The 19,445-nt window shown below is 39.6% G+C and overlaps 1 protein-coding gene across 6 annotated transcripts in view; it reads left to right on the top strand.

Annotated features, from left to right (window-relative positions):
- Positions 1-10,643, top strand: part of LOC6047617 (tyrosine-protein phosphatase 99A) — a 192,903-nt gene extending 182,260 nt beyond the window's left edge. For 5 of the 6 annotated variants that reach the window (XM_038249988.1, XM_038249990.1, XM_038249994.1 and 2 more), the window contains 5 exons: positions 881-1,185; positions 1,264-2,030; positions 2,097-2,393; positions 2,462-2,730; positions 9,595-10,108. In XM_038249988.1, the coding sequence (XP_038105916.1) occupies positions 881-1,185; positions 1,264-2,030; positions 2,097-2,393; positions 2,462-2,730; positions 9,595-10,108 (2,152 nt within the window). Of the gene's footprint in view, positions 1-880; positions 1,186-1,263; positions 2,031-2,096; positions 2,394-2,461; positions 2,731-9,594 lie in introns of all 6 variants that reach the window. The other variant, XM_038249991.1, reaches the window with a different exon arrangement.
- Positions 10,644-19,445: the final 8,802 nt, after the last annotated feature.

The raw sequence follows: 19,445 nt of genomic DNA, 5'->3' as shown, positions 1-19,445 counted from the left end.
CGGTTCTAACCTGGTCGCAGTACCTAAAAAGACTTAATAAAAATAAGACAATGAAAAAAAAATGGAATATTATTTTGGAAACCATTTTGACTCAAACACGCAGGTATTCACTTTAACCCTATTTTTTCATAAAAATCTTAGAACTTTTGGTAGAATTCACCAAATTGGATGCTTCCAGTTGTAAAAGATCTAGATTTGTTATATTTTTAACTGTCACAAAGGGGGAAAATATGGATAATGCTACCAAAAGAGATAAGATTTTTAAGAATAAAAATAGAATTAAAATGATTGTCCAAACGTGTAAGCGTTAATTAAAAACAAATTTCAACAAATTCATAGTTTGAATGATTTTCTACCACCCGTGAATCCTTCACTCCCTGTGAAATGCACCTAGCGCGTTGTTGTTTTATTAATAAATTCAAATTGATTGAAGTCATCTGGTCCAGTGTATTTACTCAAGGCGTGTGCCCCTCTACCAGTGTGTGGTCGTCTCGATTGGTGATAGTTTGATGATTCAGATGGAACAATCAGCTCAACATGCCAAAGTTGAAATTGTTTGTTTTATTGCTTGCTCATGTGTCGATTAGGCTTAAAATAACACAAAACGGAATTACAGAAAAATATATAATTAAAAGTGTATTGCAAAACATACCATCTGTCGACGTGCCTTTCAAGCGAAGATGCTATGGAAAGAACTTCTTTTTGAAATATGATTCAATTAAAACTTAGACTCTAAAATCTAAAACCATATTTTAGTTAAATTGATACTTCAACGTCCGTAAAACTTATTCGTCGACGTGCCTTCCGAGAAACAATACCATGAAATGGACTAAATCAATCTCACTCATGTTATTAACAAATCTTCTCCCTCTCTCTCCAGGAAATGCTTCCACGCGGCCTACTACTACCTGGACGACCCGCCGGCCTGCGGCAACTCGGGCGGTGGCAACTCGGCCGGCATCGTCGACTGGGAGGCGCCGTGCGAGGTGGCGGGCGAGATGCGCTCGTCGATTCCGGTGTGCGAGTTCGCCAAGCACGTGGCGGCGCTGCATGTCGATGGTGACATCGGCTTCAGCAAGGAGTACGAGGCGATCCAGGGCGAGGCGCTGAACGACGAGTACCCGTCGGAGCACTCGCAGCACCCGGACAACAAGGCCAAGAACCGGTACCTGAACGTGATTGCTTGTGAGTGTTTTGTTTTGTTTTTTTTTTTTTTCGGGGGTTCGTGAGAATTTTTGATTGATTTTGGTTTTTGTTTGGTAGATGATCACAGCAGAGTGCACCTGCGGCAAGTTCCGGGCCAGAAGAAGCATCTGGACTACATCAATGCGAACTTCATCGATGGGTACCAGAAGCCGCGGGCGTTCATCGGGACGCAGGGTCCGCTGCCGTGCACGTTTGACTGCTTCTGGCGGATGATCTGGGAGCAGCGGGTAGCGATTATTGTGATGATAACGAATCTAGTCGAGCGGGGTCGCCGAAAGTGCGACATGTACTGGCCTAAGGACGGTACCGAGATGTACGGCGTGATCGCGGTCAAGCTGATCCGGGAGGAGGTGATGGCGACGTACACGGTGCGGACGTTCCAGATCAAGCACACCAAGCTTAAGAAGAAGAAGGCCTCGCAGACGGAGAAGTTGGTCTACCAGTATCACTACACGAACTGGCCGGACCACGGAACGCCCGATCATCCGCTGCCGGTGATCAACTTTGTGAAAAAGTCTACGGCGGCCAACCCCGCGGATGCCGGTCCAATCGTGGTGCACTGCAGCGCCGGAGTGGGTCGAACCGGAACGTACATCGTGATAGATGCCATGCTGAAGCAGATTGAGGCCAAGAACCAGTTGAACGTGTTTGGCTTTCTTCGGTACATCCGCGCCCAGCGGAACTACCTGGTGCAAACGGAGGAGCAGTACATCTTCATCCACGATGCGCTCGTCGAGGCGATCGACAGCGGGGAAACGAACATCAAGATGGACGCGATTGGGGGAGTGGTGAACCACATTGAGTTCATTGACAGCCAGTACAAGGTAGGCGCTTCTTTGGGTATCCAACGGAAGCTGACTAACAAGATCATTCTCACCCCCTTCACACAGCTCATCACAAGTTACCAGCCAAAGGAGATCAACCTGACGTCGGCGCTGAAGCCGGTCAACGCCATCAAGAACCGCAGCTCGCTGGTTCCGCTCGAGGGCAGCCGCGTCCACCTGACGCCCAAGCCGGGCGTCGAGGGCAGCGACTACATCAACGCCACCTGGCTGCACGGCTACCGCCGGTTACGGGACTTTATCGTGACGCAGCACCCGCTCATCGACACCTTCAAGGACTTTTGGCAGATGGTGTGGGATCACAACGCCCAGACCGTGGTGCTGCTCTCGTCCGCCGACAACATGGTGAGTTCCCGGTCCACTTTTACAACACCGGATACTAACTAACCTTCACCCCACACACACACACACAGTCCTTCCTGCAGTTCTGGCCGAACGAGTCGGAGCCGATCGAGAGCGACTACTACCGGATCCGGCTCGTGTCGGAGACGTCCGAGAACGACTACATCGTGCGGAACTTTGTCATCCAGTCCATCCAGGACGACTACGAGCTGAGCGTGCGCATGTTCGAGAACCCGATGTGGCCCGATATGGCGCAGCCGCGGTCCATCTTTGACTTTGCGGTGCGGGTGCACGAGCGGTGCGCAGAGTACCGGAACGGGCCGATCGTGATCGTGGATAGGTGAGTTTGGGACGCTTAGTTTTTTGTTTGGGATTGGCTGCAGTGCTCCGGAACTCTTACTTCCTCTGTTGATGTTGAATAATGTTCTACTCGACGGTACTGAGAGACCACTCCAAAAAACAAGGCCGCTGGTCTCGGTGTAATGCGTCAGATTTTGAAGATTTCAAATTTTACTTTCGAAACCTATCGAAACAATTTAAATTTGAAAAATGTTTTCGAAATGCAGAGAGCTTGCAAGCAAAATAAGATTTTCCATAACACCTACGAAAAGGTCAAGTAAGTAGTGTTTGACTTTCAAAAACGTTCTGAGTTTATTGAAATCGTAAAAGTCCTTCAGAGCCTTACATAAGGTACTGAGGCTTTACTTATTGAGCATTCGAGCTACTTTCTTTAATCGCGGCGAGGTAAAAGAAGTTTAGCTTTGTTCGCAGTTTGAATAGGGGAAATATACCCATTCTAATCACACTAAGCCGTTCGACCAATTCTCATCACTTTTGCCGTTTTCCGCTATTAAATCAACATTTTCAGATGTATCAACAATGAAGAGTTGCTTGCTCACTTTAATTTGAGCTATTTATTACTTTGGAACAGTCAAAAACACTTTATTTAAGCTGTAATTTATGATCAAAGTGCTGATAGGCCGATAATAGAAATAGGCTGAGAAAGGGTATATTACTCTTCTCATTGAAAAGTGCCAGTGACAAAATTGGGCGAAAAGTTCATCGCCCGGAGATCGCGAGTTGGCGCGAGCGAATGAACACCGCGAAAAAAGATTCGGGGGTGCATTGGGGTTAAATTAGTATTTCGTCATTCGGTTTAATTAGAAAATAATTATTTTTTCGTAAATATCGCTACTTTGATGCGATGTTATTAATTTTTACAGTAAATTAGGCATTGCTACATCAAATTTTCGCACTAGTATGGCCAAATTTTAAAACAACAATGTTTACCAATTTGACCATTTTACCCCCAATACCCCTTGTAGAACAAAAGAAAAGTTCATCCGCGAACTGTCAGCAGCGCGCTGTTTTGTTTGCTAGATCAACATTTGGATATGTCGAACGTTGAAGGAAATCACTCAAAAAATGGAAATTATCCGATTTCAAATGTTTTGGCCGCAAATGAAAGGTAAGGGTGGCTAATATTTGATTCCGATCTGTAAAACTTGTTCTGGCGAGGGTTCTGGGCACTGCAGCAATCGATTTTAACGGCGGGTTGCTTCTGGTTGCATTTAATTTGCGGAGAAGGTTTTTCAATCCACCAGGGGCTTATTCGGGGGCAACAGTTTCGGTAATCCGGAACTTCAGGTAAGTTTAATATTTGCAGTGTTTAGCATGAAAAACAAACTTAGACTATAGAGTTATCTACGTGCGCATGTATTGCGTATACGTACACGAAAAAGATTGAGGTTAAATTTTGTACCGGCCAGCAAAACAAATGGTGCGCTAGTGTGTGTGAGGTCGGGCTTAGATAACTCTATTGAATACAAAATAACGCCTCATTTTTCTGTTTGTATGTTGTTGTGCAGGTTTGGTTTCAAATATGTCGTTTGATATGTTTCAATTGGGTCCTAAAGTGAAGATTTAATTTGTGATATTATTGTTCACAACGATAAAGCTTATATTTCTGAGTACAATGACACTTTGTACGACCGAGAAAGATTTAAAATCGATTTTTATATCGAAATTTGAAAAAAAAATCGGGGCCCTTCTTGACAAAAAGGTCCTATTCACAGCTCGTTCTACGCGGACCTTAGTGGATTCATCAAAAAAATGTTGTCCTGTCCTATTTTTTGCATTTAAATTAAAAAAGTGATCAGAGATGGTTTTTAATCTGTTTTTTACCGTTGAACATAACAATTGACTTAGGGCTTTAGGACCCTATTGTCCGCCATTACGGGGTTTGTTTTCCGGTACCCCCTGAGATCATGCGTGATCAATGGAGGTCTATATGCAGCAATTCCCCACGAAAACAGCATGGAAAAAACAAAAGTGCTTGGATCGGGCTCAAAATTTTTCTGAGGGTTATAATAATTCGACCCGTATTTTTTTGTTTGGCCATTAGGGTGACCTACGCCGTGTTAGGGTGGTCTGAAAAATGGAAATTTTCATCGATTTTCGCAAAAACCATTTTTTTCGAAAAATCATAACTCCTCGCCATTTTAACCGATTTCAATTGTCTTATACGCAAATGAAAGGTGATAAGTTGGTGATAAGAAAAATAGTAAGAAGTTTCAAAAATCTAGCCTAACATATGAAAAGGGCGTATGAAACTTTAAAATGCCGTTTTGACGGTGTCTAAACCAAAGAGCTTATGTCTGGAAATATTTTTAGCGGATTTCCCGGACATTTTTACGTAACAAGCCAAAAACTGGGAGGAGTTCATTAAGGGACCATCCACAAACTACATGGACACTTTTTTGGAAAACCCAAACCCCTCTCCTCCTCGTGAACAATTGTCCAAACAAAAAAAACTTTTTTGTATGGAGCATGGACAATCGCCATACCTCCCTCCCCTAAATTGTCCACGTGGTTTATGGATGGTCCCCAACAGGATTCCGAGATATGATTTTTTGAAAATAAAATCCGTGTTTTTTGACGCGCCGCGCGCAAAAACTGGAGAATGCCGAAGTTGGCAAAAAATCAACTTTTTTCACTAAAACTGCGATAACTTTAAAATTTCAGCGATGACCTATAGATGTTTGGGGATCAAAATTATTTTAATTAAAAGACGCAACTTTTGGTACCCAGACATGTCGTCGTTGAAATTTTGAAGTTATCGCAGTTTTAGTGAAAAAAGATGATTTTTTGCCAATTTCGTCATTCTCCGGTTTTTGCGCGCGGCGCGTCAAAAAACACGGATTTTATTTTCAAAAAATCATATCTTGAAATCCTGTTAATGAACTCCTCCCATTTTTCAGAATGTTATGTAAAAATGTCCGGGGAATCCGATAAAAATATTTCGAGGCATAGGCTCTTTGGTCCAGACACCGTCAAAACGGCATTTTAAAGTTTCATACGCCATTTTCATATGTTAGGCAAAATTTTTGAAACTTCTTACTATTTTTCTTTGAAAGGCTAACTTATCACCTTTCATTTGCGTATAAGACAATTGAAATCGGTTGAAATGGCGAGGAGTTATGATTTTTTGAAAAAAGTGGTTAGTCTAAGTTTGTTTTTCATGCTAAACACTGCAAATATTAAACTTACCAGAAGTTCCGGATTACCGAAACTGTTGCTCCCAATAAACCCCTGATGGATTGAAAAACCCTCTCCGCAAATCACATGCAACCGGAAGCAACCCGCCGTTAAAATCGATTGCCGCAGTGCCCAGAACCCTCGCCAGAGCAAGTTTTACAGATCGGAATTAAAAATTAGCCACCCTTACCATTTATTTGCGGCCAAAACATTTGAAATCGGTTAATTTCCATTTTTTGAGTGATTTCCTTCAACGTTCGACATTTCCAAATGTTGATCTAGCAAACAAATCAGCGCGCTACTGACAGTCCGCGGATGAACTTTTCTTTTGTTCTACAAGGGGTATTGGGGGTAAAATGGTCAAATTGGCAAACATTGTTGTTTTAAAATTTGGCCATTCTAGTGCGTTTGAAAGGTCAAATTTGATGTAACAATGCCTAATTTACTGTAAAAATTAATAACATCGCATCAAAGTAGCGATATTTACGAAAAAATAATTATTTTCTAATTAAACCGAATGACGAAATACTAATTTAACCCCAATGCACCCCCGAATCTTTTTTCGCGGTGTTCATTCGCTCGCGCCAACTCGCGATCTCCGGGCGATGAACTTTTCGCCCAATTTTGTCGCTGGCACTTTTCAATGAGAAGAGTAATAGTTCCCCTAACTGTTGTCGGCTGTTCTGGCGATGTTGGTGGCGTCGATCAATTTTGAGGAAAGCAATTTCCTTAACTGCTCCCTCACCAAGAAAGGATCGTCCCGGTCCGTATCGACTGCACAGAAAATTTCCGTCGAAAAAAAACTACCAAACAGGCTTCTTTGGTGGTTTTTAGGGTTAGTGAAATTTCACGATTTCGCGGACAGAAAATAATATGAAATTTGGCTTTTTCCGCGAAATCCCGTGAAATTTTATGTTTTTGTGAAACTGTAACTATTTTTCTCAAAATGATTTATCAAACTCAAATAAGAATAAAAATAATCTTATAAAATACTGTAGAAATAAGCGAGTGAATACCCTGGTTGAGTTACTTACATAGGGTTAGTGATTGTTGACGATTTCGAAGACGGCGTAACGTGAAGTTTATCAATTTTCTCAAATATTTTTTTTTAAATAACTACATAATTAATATTTTACCCATACAGACTATTTAAGTAAATTTTATTAGTTTACAATTGAAATGCTTGATATGAACCATTTGAAGAATTGTTCAATTTTTTTTCTAAGCTAACTAAGGCTAGTAATTTGTAATTTATTGGAAATGATAGCCTGTTTGTATAACACTTTGTATCAGATTGAGAAAGGGCGTTGAGATGGTTACTTTAGGTTAGTTTAGTAATATTTTTATTCGATAAAATAAAAATGTTACTGCTATTTTATTTGAAAGGTATAGTTTCATAAGAAATTAAAAGAATCAAGCATAGTTTTATTCAAATTAAAATAAAGGGCATTTTTTCTTTGAAGTCAACTTTTAAAAACTTTTCTTATTTTTCTGAGTCTTGTTTCATTTTGATATTTGATTATTTGGGTGGAAAAATACTATCTTTTTGTTTTATTTTCATTTTGATTTTTTTTTTTCAATTCAATTATGATTTATTGGTGAATAATCAAGATACAATCAGTTCTTTTGCAATTCATTACAGAGTTTTGGAGTTCCTTTCAGCTGTGTGTTGCATCATAATCCACTTTGGAACAATTATTTCTATAACTAAAGCACTAACAAGAGCAAGAAAAATAAAAACAAGGGCTAAAATTTCATTTTTAGTAAAAAATTTAGTATTATTTTTAATATGCTAAATGTCGCAAAAAATTCAAATTATTGAACTTATTTTGGCTAGACAAGTTTGTTGAATCTTGCTTTGATATAAAATTCAGTAAAATGAAGCAAATTCGCGAAAACTTTTCAGTCAAATATTAAAAAAAAAATTCAATAAATGAGAATACGCATGTCATACATTTTGTTTAAAAATAAATATAGAGCCCATCCATAAACCAGGTGGAATCTTTTTGGAAAATCAGGAGATTAATTTTTTGTGTCAGGTTCAAATTTATTCAAATTGTTTTTAGTTTATTTAAATAATATATAATGAAGCATAAAAAGCAGTTTCTGTGAGTTAAACAAACGATTTTCAGAGTTATTTTAACACTTTTCACGTTCCGCGAAATTTGCGTGAAATTTGGTGTTCTGAATTTGAGGTCGCCGTCAAATTTGCAATTTTTGAGCGTGAAATATTACTAAGCCTAGTGATGTTTAAATCATTTTAGTTGGCGCTGTTTTGTAATCAAGTGTTACAAATATTTGTAACTAAAGATTACGTTATCCTTAATTACACCTCCGGGTAACTCTGAATTACAAATTGAGACTTGTAATTTGCTATTACAAACAAACTTTTATTTCATTGTGAGGTTTCCTCAAAACAATTTCAAAGACACTCGATTAACTGTTTTTTTTGCTTCATAATAATGAAATGATTTTCTTTGTTTTTTTTTTTACACACGAAACGAAAACGAAACTATTGGCACTACGCCCCCCGGGGCATGGCCTTCCTCTAACGTGGGATTTCTGCTCTAGCGTCTCTGACGAGACAGGAGAAACCGGGACCGACGTTTTACTTCACCATCCGATAAAAGCTCAGTGGATAAGGCGGGAATCGAACCCGCGTCTCATAGCATCATCGGGATCGGCAGCCGAAGCCGCTACCCCTGCGCCACGAGACCCACACACATTCTAAAAAATAAATTTTAATATTTTTTGGTCAAATTAGTTAATCTGGTGATGCTGAATTTTTTAAACGATTTTCAAAATGTTGATTTTGTTTTCACTCACATACACTCACTTATTTTATAAATTTAAAGAAAAAAGTATTTTTTAATTTTAAATTTAGATATTGCTTGTTGAAAATTAGGGTAACGTCCTTCTCGTATGCTGGTGTTGAAGTCCACGTCGTGCTGTGCTCCTGACCTCAGATCCAGGCCTGCAAAATGTTTCCAACCCAGCGTACACATGAAGCAAACCAAAATGTCTGACTGTAAGCCTACTGTGTCCGTTCAACTACTGCCGCCTGACTCGTGCCGGTCGGCTGCTGAAGAATGAGAGACGTGAAAAAATGAGCTACACTCACACAATTCGTGTCGTATGACTGACTCGTAAAATCCTCTCTAAACACTATTTTGACTATTTTTAAACAATTGAATGGTTCTAGACTGTGCAAAACACTTTAAACAACCATAACTTGTATTGAAAATTACATTTCCACGCATAAATACCAACTTTTTGTGTAAAAACTTGTTTCTTTATGTGTGTGCGTGCAACGTCGAATGAGCGTTGGTCGACTACTGCCTCGCATTGCAGCTGCTCAGTGAGCTAGGGCACTCACGACTGAGTCGGGTTTGTTTATGTCACGCTTTTGCGGTTCAGTGAATGGATCTGAAAAAATGGTGTATGCGTCGCCGATTTTCGCGTCAGGACCCCTGACATTTTCAGCCCTGCTCAGATCCGAGATTTTTCGCGATGTGCACTCGATGGTATCACGCCTCTTGCCGAAGTATCCAGCAGTTCATCTTCTTCGGTCGATGGCTGCTTCACCGACGATTTCCTTGGCTGCTTCACTCCTGATCCTGATCTTCGCTTTCCCCTCTCTCTCTCTCTCTCTCTCTCTCTCACCCAGATACGGCGGCTTCCAGGCGTGCCAGTTCTGCTGCATCAGCTCGCTCGCGATGCAGCTCGAGTACGACCAGACGGCGAACGTGTACACGTACGCGAAGCTGTTCCACAACAAGCGGCCGGGCATCTGGAGCTCGTACGAGGACATCCGGCAGATCTACCGGATACTGTCGTACATGCCGAAGGAGCTGGGTCTGCTCAAGTGCACCGAGCTGCGGACGGAGTTTGACGAGGCGGCCATCATGACGGCGACGCCCGACCTGTACAGTAAGATATGCAGCAACGGTAGTATTAACACGCATTTGAACAGTGGGCCGGGCGGCGGTGGCCAGGGTGGCGGCGGGCCGGACGGGGGCCCTACGGGGAATGGGACGGAACGGAACGGTGGGCCACCGCAGGCCACGGCCATCCAGAACGGGGGAACGGTGATTGTGAAGATGAACGGCGAGGATAATGACGAGCTGTCGGTGGTGGTGGCCACCAGCAACCATCTGAACCTGGACCACAATCAGACGTAAGAAGTGGCCATTCCGAATGAGAGAGGCGCGGGACGACGTAAGTTAACCAGCAAGTGTGTGTGTATTAGTCATGTGTCTGTATAGTTTTAACGCGCGAGTTGCGATTATTGAGGAATGCTCCAGTTTTGGTTGTTTTTTTCCAAGCTGAGACAACAGAAAACGATATTATTTATTTAACAAGTTTGCGGTCGGCAAACGATAAATGCGACTAAGACGAAATTAAAGTGTTTTTGCTCCACTACTTTTGTTGAAACATTTTTTTGTTTTTGTTTGGAAGAATCTGGAAAGATCGGTTGGATTTGCAGAAACGGAAAAAGTCGAGCAGTTTTGACAGTTCGGACTCAAATCTGCACGAGCAGTTGTTACTGCAACAAGTTAAAACACGAACACGACCGCACGAATCGAGCAATTTTTGGCAAACTGACAAATACTGATCGACTGCGTTGGTGCCCTCCAACTCTAGTCGGAAATTGCGAGCAAAACTGCGCGGAACACGCACAAATTCTCTTCTCAAAACATTGCCACGGCAACGGATTAAAATATCTAGGTTAGAGTTAGGCTTTTTATTCTACGACGAGGTAAACTCTTTTCGTTTACTGTACATAGTTAGGATCTCGCATGTGATTCCAGTGATTTAAGGTTACACGCGCAGCTGCAGTGCCGCTCAGGGCTCCGCGCAAAATAGAATAATTGGATAAGACATCGCACAGTGGGCGAAATGGAACCCAAAATCGGACTTAATTGAACGCGGCTGGTTCCCTGGTATGAAAAATAGTGTTTCTTATGTAAAAAAATCCAAGGAATCGATTGATGATGGTTTCATCCACCGCACAAAACGGCAAAGGGTCCATTTTGCCCCAATTCCCTATTTTTTAACATTTTTCTTGAAAATTGGTCTGTATTTAGAGCGGAGGCTTTATGCGGCCATCAAAATGCACTTAACTTATGTGAAAATGTTCCAGGAATCCAGTAAAAATAACCACTTGCACCGCAAAATCATCTAGGTCCATTTAACCCCAATTCCGCTGTAAAAGCATTTTTGGCCCTTTTCAAATGTTAGGTCAGATTTTAAAAATCTGAAAATATTTTTATCGTAAAGATCAGACAATTTTACATAAGGATGACGATTTGCACTTGTTAGTTTGATACATTTATGTTGATATAGAAATTAAATTAAATAAAAAGATTGAAGAATCAGTTTCAAGCCAATTTTCCCAAACGCAGAATAAACTGCCTTTTGCAATTTTTTTTATTTTTATCAGCATAAATGTGTCAAACTATCAAATGCAAATCGTCATTCTTATGTAAAATTGTCTGATCTTTACGATAAAAATATTTTCAGATTTTTAAAATCTGACCTAACATTTGAAAATGGCCAAAATGCTTTTATAGCGGAATTGGGGTTAAATGGACCCTAGATGATTTTGCGGTGCAAGTGGTTATTTTTACTAGATTCCTGGGACATTTTCACATAAGTTAAGTGCATTTTGGATGGCCGCATAAAGCCTCCGCTCTAAATACAGACCAATTTTCAAGAAAAAATGTTATAAAATGGGGAATTGGGGCAAAATGGACCCTTTGCCGTTTCGTGCGGTGGATGAAACCATCACCATTCGATTCCCCGGATTTTTTTACATGAGAAACACTATTTTTCATACCAGGGAACCAGCCGCGTTCAATTAAGTCCGATTTTGGGTTCCATTTCGCCCACTGTGCATCGGTTGATTGGCTAACACAACACTCTAAACAATTGAAATGAAATCTTTCTAATTTTGACAAATTTATTCTGTCAAAATCTGAAAAAAAAACAGTAAATTCGGTGATTAGACGGATTCCAATCGAAAAACATAACCTAGAAGTGACAAAACTTGAAAGTTTTTGCTAGAGTTTGCCGAAATTTGGCTAAATTAAGACGCCCTTCGAGGTTTTGGCTCTTGAAACCTGAAGTTCGAAGGAGCGGAACACTAAAAATAAAGAACAAGACTGGTTTTTACGTTCTTTTTTGTAAAGTTACATGAGCGAACGAAATTCACAAAACAAAAGCAAACTTCTGCATAACTTACTAATAGATACAGACCCACAAACTCACTACACAAACAACTTATCAATAGTTGCTGATCTTAGTATGAAGTATAACCTCCTAAAACGATACAAAGTTTAGCACCCTAAACACAGGCACAAAATAGAGAAAAAGGGAAAGTCATGTTTGTGCTTGCATCAATCTGCGGGTCAGTGCCAAAACGTCATCCAGCTATCGTTCATCGTCGTAGCAGGCCGTCTGTTCAGCAGAGTTGGTCGCCGCCATTTTGGTTTTAACCCTTAATCCTTTTCTTAATGTTTTATTCTTTATACATAATTTTGTTTTTGTGATTACACACATAAAATTAAAATGCTCGAGCTGTTAATTTTGTATCATTTTATGTAGATTAGATCGTATATTTCATACTGTAAGAAAACACGGAAAAAAGCTGGAAACTTGAACCCGGTTATCATTTACAAATTGATCTTGCTATTTCTCCTTTCATTGAATCGGCAAAACTTCTTGATCGACTTTAGGCTGGATTTTGCATTATTAATTGAATACACTGAGTTTGATACACAACTATTAAATACATAACTATAAATAAATTTTATCTCAGCGACCTTACCATAACTGCACTCACACTAACAAAAACGAAGCAAAATGCGCACCTACTCAAAGTCATAACCTTGTTCCTTACTATGGTTAATCGAAAATTTAAAACTGAATTGTTGAGCAATTGAAAACGTCCACGAAAGAAGTTCTTTATTTAAACAAACGAATTCCGTACTAAAAATCATTACATTACTAGAGAAAAACATTTCAAACCCATCCGTAGACGCTGCAACGATTAGCTATCATTCACACAAAATATAAAAAAAAACACCCATACACAAACAAAACGATGTAGAACAATTGGAAAGGTAACACTAAATTCCGCGCAATCGTTTAAGGGTAAAGCCATTCGTAGTAGTGAAATTCGTCGTAACTTCGAGCGTAACCACACACATACAAACAAAAACAAAACAAAACGCGCTATAGTTGAAATATATTCCTCCCCCTTTCCCACTATTATATTTAAAAAATCTAGTAATTAAAAAGTTGCCAGGAGAAAAAGAGTATAAGATTAAACCGAAAGATGCAAAAAAAAATAAATAAAAAGAGATTTTATAAATCTTATGAGATATTCTCACATCTGCGTTTCTTTTTGTACCACGATTATTATTGAACCGCAAAACAAAAAATAATTATCATTAGAGAGAAGACAAACTCCGTTTGATGAATTTCGTGCAAAAATAATTTCAGGGGAGTTCCTCTGAATGAAGGGTGCAGAAAAAAAAGCAGCAAAACACAATATTTGACTGACGAAACAAAAGGTAAGCGGAGAATGCAAGCAAAATAGTAAGAAAAAACTATTAAGTAGGAATTATGAAAATTTAGCGTAACGTACCAGTAAAGAAAAGATAAGATTAAAGAATGAACAAAAAAGAAAAAAAAATGATGAGAGAAAAGTAACTTCTAGTGCCGTCTCAATGACGCAGAAAAAAAGCGACGTAAGAATGTTGAATACACTCAAACCCCGATGGTTTGACACCAACTGTTGTCAAACGAACGGGGTCACTTTTTAGTTTGACACCCCTTTTACACGGAGTTCACACGTTTGTTTTGATAGTGTGCGTGAGCGCCGTGTAAAAAGTGACAGTTCGTCACTTTTTAGTTTGACTTTGACCAACCAACCAAGTTTGTACCCCAACTAAAAAAGTGTCAAACGAAAAAGTGACCAACCACCGGGGGTTGAGTGTACTGAAATGAAGTGAGTAAGCGGTTGCGATGAGATATGGATAAAAGGAATAGTTAGAGTAAGGTGCAAAATCTACCCACTTGTGGGTGGAAAGCAGCAAAAGCAGTGAAAAACGCTCTGAAAATAAATGTAAAATTTTATGTGAAATTAACATGTAAGCGTATGTGTTTGTGTTTATCCGAAATTTCCGATGGCAATTTTTGTTTTGCGCTCCAAATATTAAGGCTTTAACACTTTATAATGTTTTTTTAGTTTTGGTTTTCTTTTAAATTTGGAATATTCGACTTCGATTTCTATTTTTTATACTACACAGAAAAAATCAATTCCCGTAATCGTGAATTAAGTTCACGAATGTGAGATCCACGAAGGAATTTATTCATGAGTATGGTGCATTTGCACCATAAAAGTGAATATATTCCTTCGTGGTTCTCATAATCGTGAACTGACTTCACGGTTTCGAGAATTGATTTTTTTCTGTGTACTCCAACTGTAGCTTCACATGACCCTAAAATTCATTATTGTTAACTTATTTTATCAAATTGCCATTGTCTCATATTCAATTTTCTTCTTGATTTGTTTGTTTTACCTAATTACCATTTCCTTTTCTCATAATGTACCCATTTTTGTCACACTGAGCCTTTCCACCTTTTTATTACTTTTGCAGTTTTTCGCCATTCAAAAAAAAATAAAATAGGATGAATCATCAATAGAGAGTGTCTTGCTCACTTTTTAATGAGCTTGAGCTATTTTTTACTTTTGAATAGTAAAACACACTCTATGAAAGCTGTTATTTACAAACAAAGTGCTGATATGCTGATAATAGAAATTGGCCGAGAAAGGGTATATTTTCCTAATCATTTGAAATAGTTTTTTTTACATTTTCTGCAGATTTATTTCCAGAGAAAAAAAAACAATCATAGAATGGAGTACCCAATTCGAGTGGTAGAAATGACAGTTCTCCCATAAGGAATACAGAGAAACTTCTTTTTACGCGGTGGCGTTACGCTTTTTGTTTCGAAGATTCCTCTTAAACTATACAATATTTTTGCAAGCTTCAAATAGCGTTTTGTAGATCTGAACAAAACCTACAAATTGCTTCTAAAGGATTGCAAAAATGTTGCGTCGTTCCAGAGAAATCGTCAAATTAGAAAAACGTAACGCATCGCGTAAAAAGAGGTTTCACTGTACACTGTAGAAAAAAAGGCAAAAACTGCTCGAATGGAAATGCTCATTTATAAATAACTACTAGAATGGAGCACCCGCAGTCGAGCAGTTTTTGATAGTTCGCTCCATAAGACTGTCTGCAGCGCGAAGTTTTATAATTGTTTCAAATTGCAAGCAGTTTTAAATTTTTAGAACTGGCGTAAATGAAACTAGAACACGATGCTCGCAACGCGCTGATCTAAATGTTGTTTCAAAAAAATGCTTTTAATTGTGTGCGTATGATTATCAACACAGCATCATAGTGTGTGTGTAAGAATACGTGGATATCTTTATATGTCTGATTTTTTTTTTTTTGAAACTGAGTTCTATTCCAGTTCCAAATCGTCTCACGTTTGAAACAAACTTGTCGAGCAGTTTTATTCCGGTTTCAAAATACTGCTCGAAAAATAAAACTGCAACTCCGCGTTGCGGGTGGTCTGTTTCAGTTCTATTTGAAAAATGAAACAGCTAGAACAAAGTAGAGCCGCGTTGCAACCAGTCTAAGAAATACATTGTAGAAAAAAGCAAAAACTGCTCGAATGGAAGTGCTCCATTATCGGGAATGGAGCAATTCCATTCGAGCAGTTTTCGCTTTTTTTCAACAACGTATTTCTTATGGGAGATCTGTCATTTCTACCACTCGAATCTACAGATTGTCAAGTCAAACAGATTGGCCGATCGATTTTGACAGATCCAAACGCGCTGGACACCAAACGCGCTGAGCAACGCGTTATGTTTCTTACGTTGGGAAAAGATGGGAAGTATTGTAATTTCAATATTTTTATTCATTATTTTTTTTTATCTATATTTATTTATAAATTATTTTTTTATTACATGCTATTTTACGTTTTAGCACAGCATTGTTTTAAAATTTATTTTTTTTTTAAATTTAAACATATTCAAGAATTATGAATTTTTGGAGCACGGGTCGGAAACAGATATCGAGAAATTAAAAGTGAGAGTGTGTGCGTGCAACATGGAGTTAAACTTTTCGAAGTGCCATGGGAACCTTCACAGAAACTGTACAGAAAGTTTAACTCCATGTTGCACACACTCTCACTTTTAATTTCTCGATGGATTTTGTACGATTTTTTGGAATTTTTCAATTGTTTTGTTAAAAGAATTACGGTAGTAATGAATATTTCAATACTTTTTTATTGAAAAAAAAACTCAGTTCTCATTTCTGTTGTATTTTTAATGATTCAATTTAAGTGATCAACATTTATCAAGGTTTGATTGAACAGCAGATTACAGTTTTTATTAACTTCCATAAAATTATCGGTTCTAGGGTTTCGATCAAGTTCCGATGGTTATCAACGATAGTAGCGTCGGAGTGGGCGGTTTCTGGCTCGGCGAGACTGATGCGTAATCTGGTCGCACTGGTGACTCAGTTCCCGGAGGTCACTTCGTTCACAACATCGCCCGATACGGTCGGACTGAAATTCTCCAGTCATAGTTCCATCGAGGGGTAAGGGAGCGTTCTTTTATTACGTAACGCAAAAAATCGGACTTTTAGACCCCTCCCCCTCGTAACAAAATTTCCATACAAATTTTAAAAATTTTGTATGGAGCGTAACACGACCTCCGACCCCCTCCCCCCTACTGCGTTACGTTATAAAAGAACGCTCCCTAACTAAATGAGATGAGATGTCGAGCACATCCTCCGGCGTGGCAGAGTGGTTCAGCTCCAGTGGATGATAATGGCGTACGGCAAATGGATTAGCCAGTGGATCTTGGGTTCCGGAGGACCTCGACAACAGGGGTAACGGAGAATACGGTTCCCGGTGTGTTGCAGTTGTCTCCGGTAGTAAACCTCCTCGGTATTGGCAATCACTGGTAGTAGCGAACGTTTTACTCCCATCTGCTGAAAATGACGTACCGCAAAAGGTTTGCACTTTTCCATCGAATCCATCCGATCGATTCCGGACTGACAGACGAGAATGGTTCGTAACCCGGTCGTTATGTCTTGGGTCGTTGCGTTGTAGCCAGTTTGGCTGGTTCATGCCGGGTACTCGAGGACACCTCGCTCTCAGCATTAACCGGCCGGATGAATTCCCTCCAAATAAATCCAACGTCGAGGTGCAGTCGAAGAGGACGATTCCATGCAATCACCAAAAGTATCCTGTGAATTGTAAAAACATTATTCTATGCGGCTGTATAGTCCAATTCAAGCAGATGTTAACAACAAATGGATTCGCTGGCTAATCATAGGATTTGGAAGCCCTCGACGATAAAATGTAGGAAATTTCACTCTAAAGCAGACGAGTTTTACCTGAGCCCATTCAACTGCTGGCTGTGTCAACTTGTAGATAGGAAATGCATTTTTGCGGTGTTTTACATTGCCACCGGTGTCGATATACAAGTCGTCTTGATCAAAATGGAGCTGAAAGTAGGTATTTGAGTGGTTATTGTTGATCATTTGTCCATATTTTATTAACTTACGCTGCAACTTCTCGGTTATCGCTGCACAGTTTCAATTTTCCTTCGTAAACTGAAAGAATCCCACCCTCGCAACAACGTTTTGCGAATCACTTTTGCAAAACTTACTGAAAAACTTCCTGCCGTTTTTTTCTCCAAGCCTTTTTGTTTACTTTTTTTTCCAATAACGTTTAAGTCACGCAAAATTTGAGCACTTTGCAGTGTTGCCGAAAATTTGATATTTGTGGTGAGGCAAGGCATAGGTTGCCAGGCCGATTTAATTTGGATCGGCCAATCTGTTTGACTTGACAATCTGTACTCGAATCGGGTGCTCCATTACCTAAATTAAATCCTGAATGAAGTAGGGGAAATATGCCCATTCTAATCACTCTAAGCCGTTCGACCAATTCTCATCACTTTTCCGTTTTCCGCTATTAAATCAACATTTTCAGATGTTTCAACAATGGAGAGTTGCTTGCTCACTATTATTTGAGCTATTCATTACTTTGGAACAGTCAAAAACACTTTATGAAAGCTGTAATTCATGATCAAAGTGCTGATAGGCCGATAATAGAAATAGGCTGAGAAAGGGTATAGTTCCCCTACCCGCCGTCGAGCAGTTTTTGATAGTTTGCTTCATAGAGCTCACTCAAAATAAAATTCACGTTGAAGTTACTTGAAAAGCTATGTGGTATTTTTCCACTAAAGTTTTCACGTAACTTCTACGCGATGGCCCTAGTAGAAATGAAATTCGCGAGGCCAGATTATTTCACGTTGATCTTACGTGTTTCACACGTGAAGTTAAATGAATTGATTGATGATTTCTACGTGTTTATTGTAGTAAACTTTATAGTTGTAGATGGTAGTTTAATTTGATTTTTAACATAGAAATAAGACGGAATCTAGTTTAATTTGCTTGAAAATGGTCATTTATTGAACAAAAAGTTTCTCCGGGACGATCTCACCGTTCGCCATTTAATCAAAATGTTCCCCCACTTTTCCCAGTCGCCGAGCAGGAGGAGGTGCGGCCGTGCGGGCGCAGCTTGCCGATTCCGCTGGTCTGAATGGCCGCACCTGTTTCAAAGCCATTGTCGAAGAGTGCACCCGGGAGCCTTGACTTTCTGGCCAGACGATGGCCTTGCCTTGCCTTGGTGGCGTTCGGAGTTCATGACCAAGAAGTAGCTTGAATGGTTTGGAAGGATCACGGCCACGGCCACAAAATACTCGGCGTAGATGATTGGATCATCAGCTACCTGACCAAACAAGAGTTATATAATCCATACTCGCACTCCTCCGGACTCGGAAAAGGCCCACGACCCGTTGGCCATGTCCGAGATATTTTCGGTGGCATCAAGCACCACCACCAGCCGAGGAAAAAGATGATGATTGCAAAGATCGGCTTCTGCAAGAAAATATCATTATTTATACATACAATTATTCAAAATAATTTAACTTACCGTCTTTTCAATTTTCAATTGAATTTTGCGAGCACAAGCCCGACTGGAGACTTGCACCGTCCGTTGTAAATTTTCATACTAAAATAATCACGTAAAAATTTGATCGAATGGCGCATTCGAGTTACGTTGAAGTTACATTTCGAAACACATAAAAGCCACATGGTAAAACCTAGTGGAAAAATACTACAAGGTTTTTCACGTAACTTCAACGTGAAAACATTTGTTTTGCTGGTACACTTTCCCATTATTTTTACGTGTGTCACGTAAAACGGGCCTAACGAGGGGAATATCGGGTTTAAGTGAATGTTCACGTAGCACCTACACAGAAAAAAAAAATCCGGTAAATTTACATCATTTATGATGTACCAAAAGTGCACGTCATTAATGATGCGAATTTACATCAAATTCATTGGAAATTTCAATGCCATCCGACGTAAA

The sequence above is a fragment of the Culex quinquefasciatus genome, chromosome 1, assembly GCF_015732765.1.
Source record: "Culex quinquefasciatus strain JHB chromosome 1, VPISU_Cqui_1.0_pri_paternal, whole genome shotgun sequence".
In the NCBI taxonomy this organism is placed as follows: Eukaryota; Metazoa; Arthropoda; class Insecta; order Diptera; family Culicidae; genus Culex; species Culex quinquefasciatus.
The sequence above is the reverse complement of the archived record's forward strand: the minus strand, read 5'-3'. Positions and strand labels throughout refer to the sequence as shown.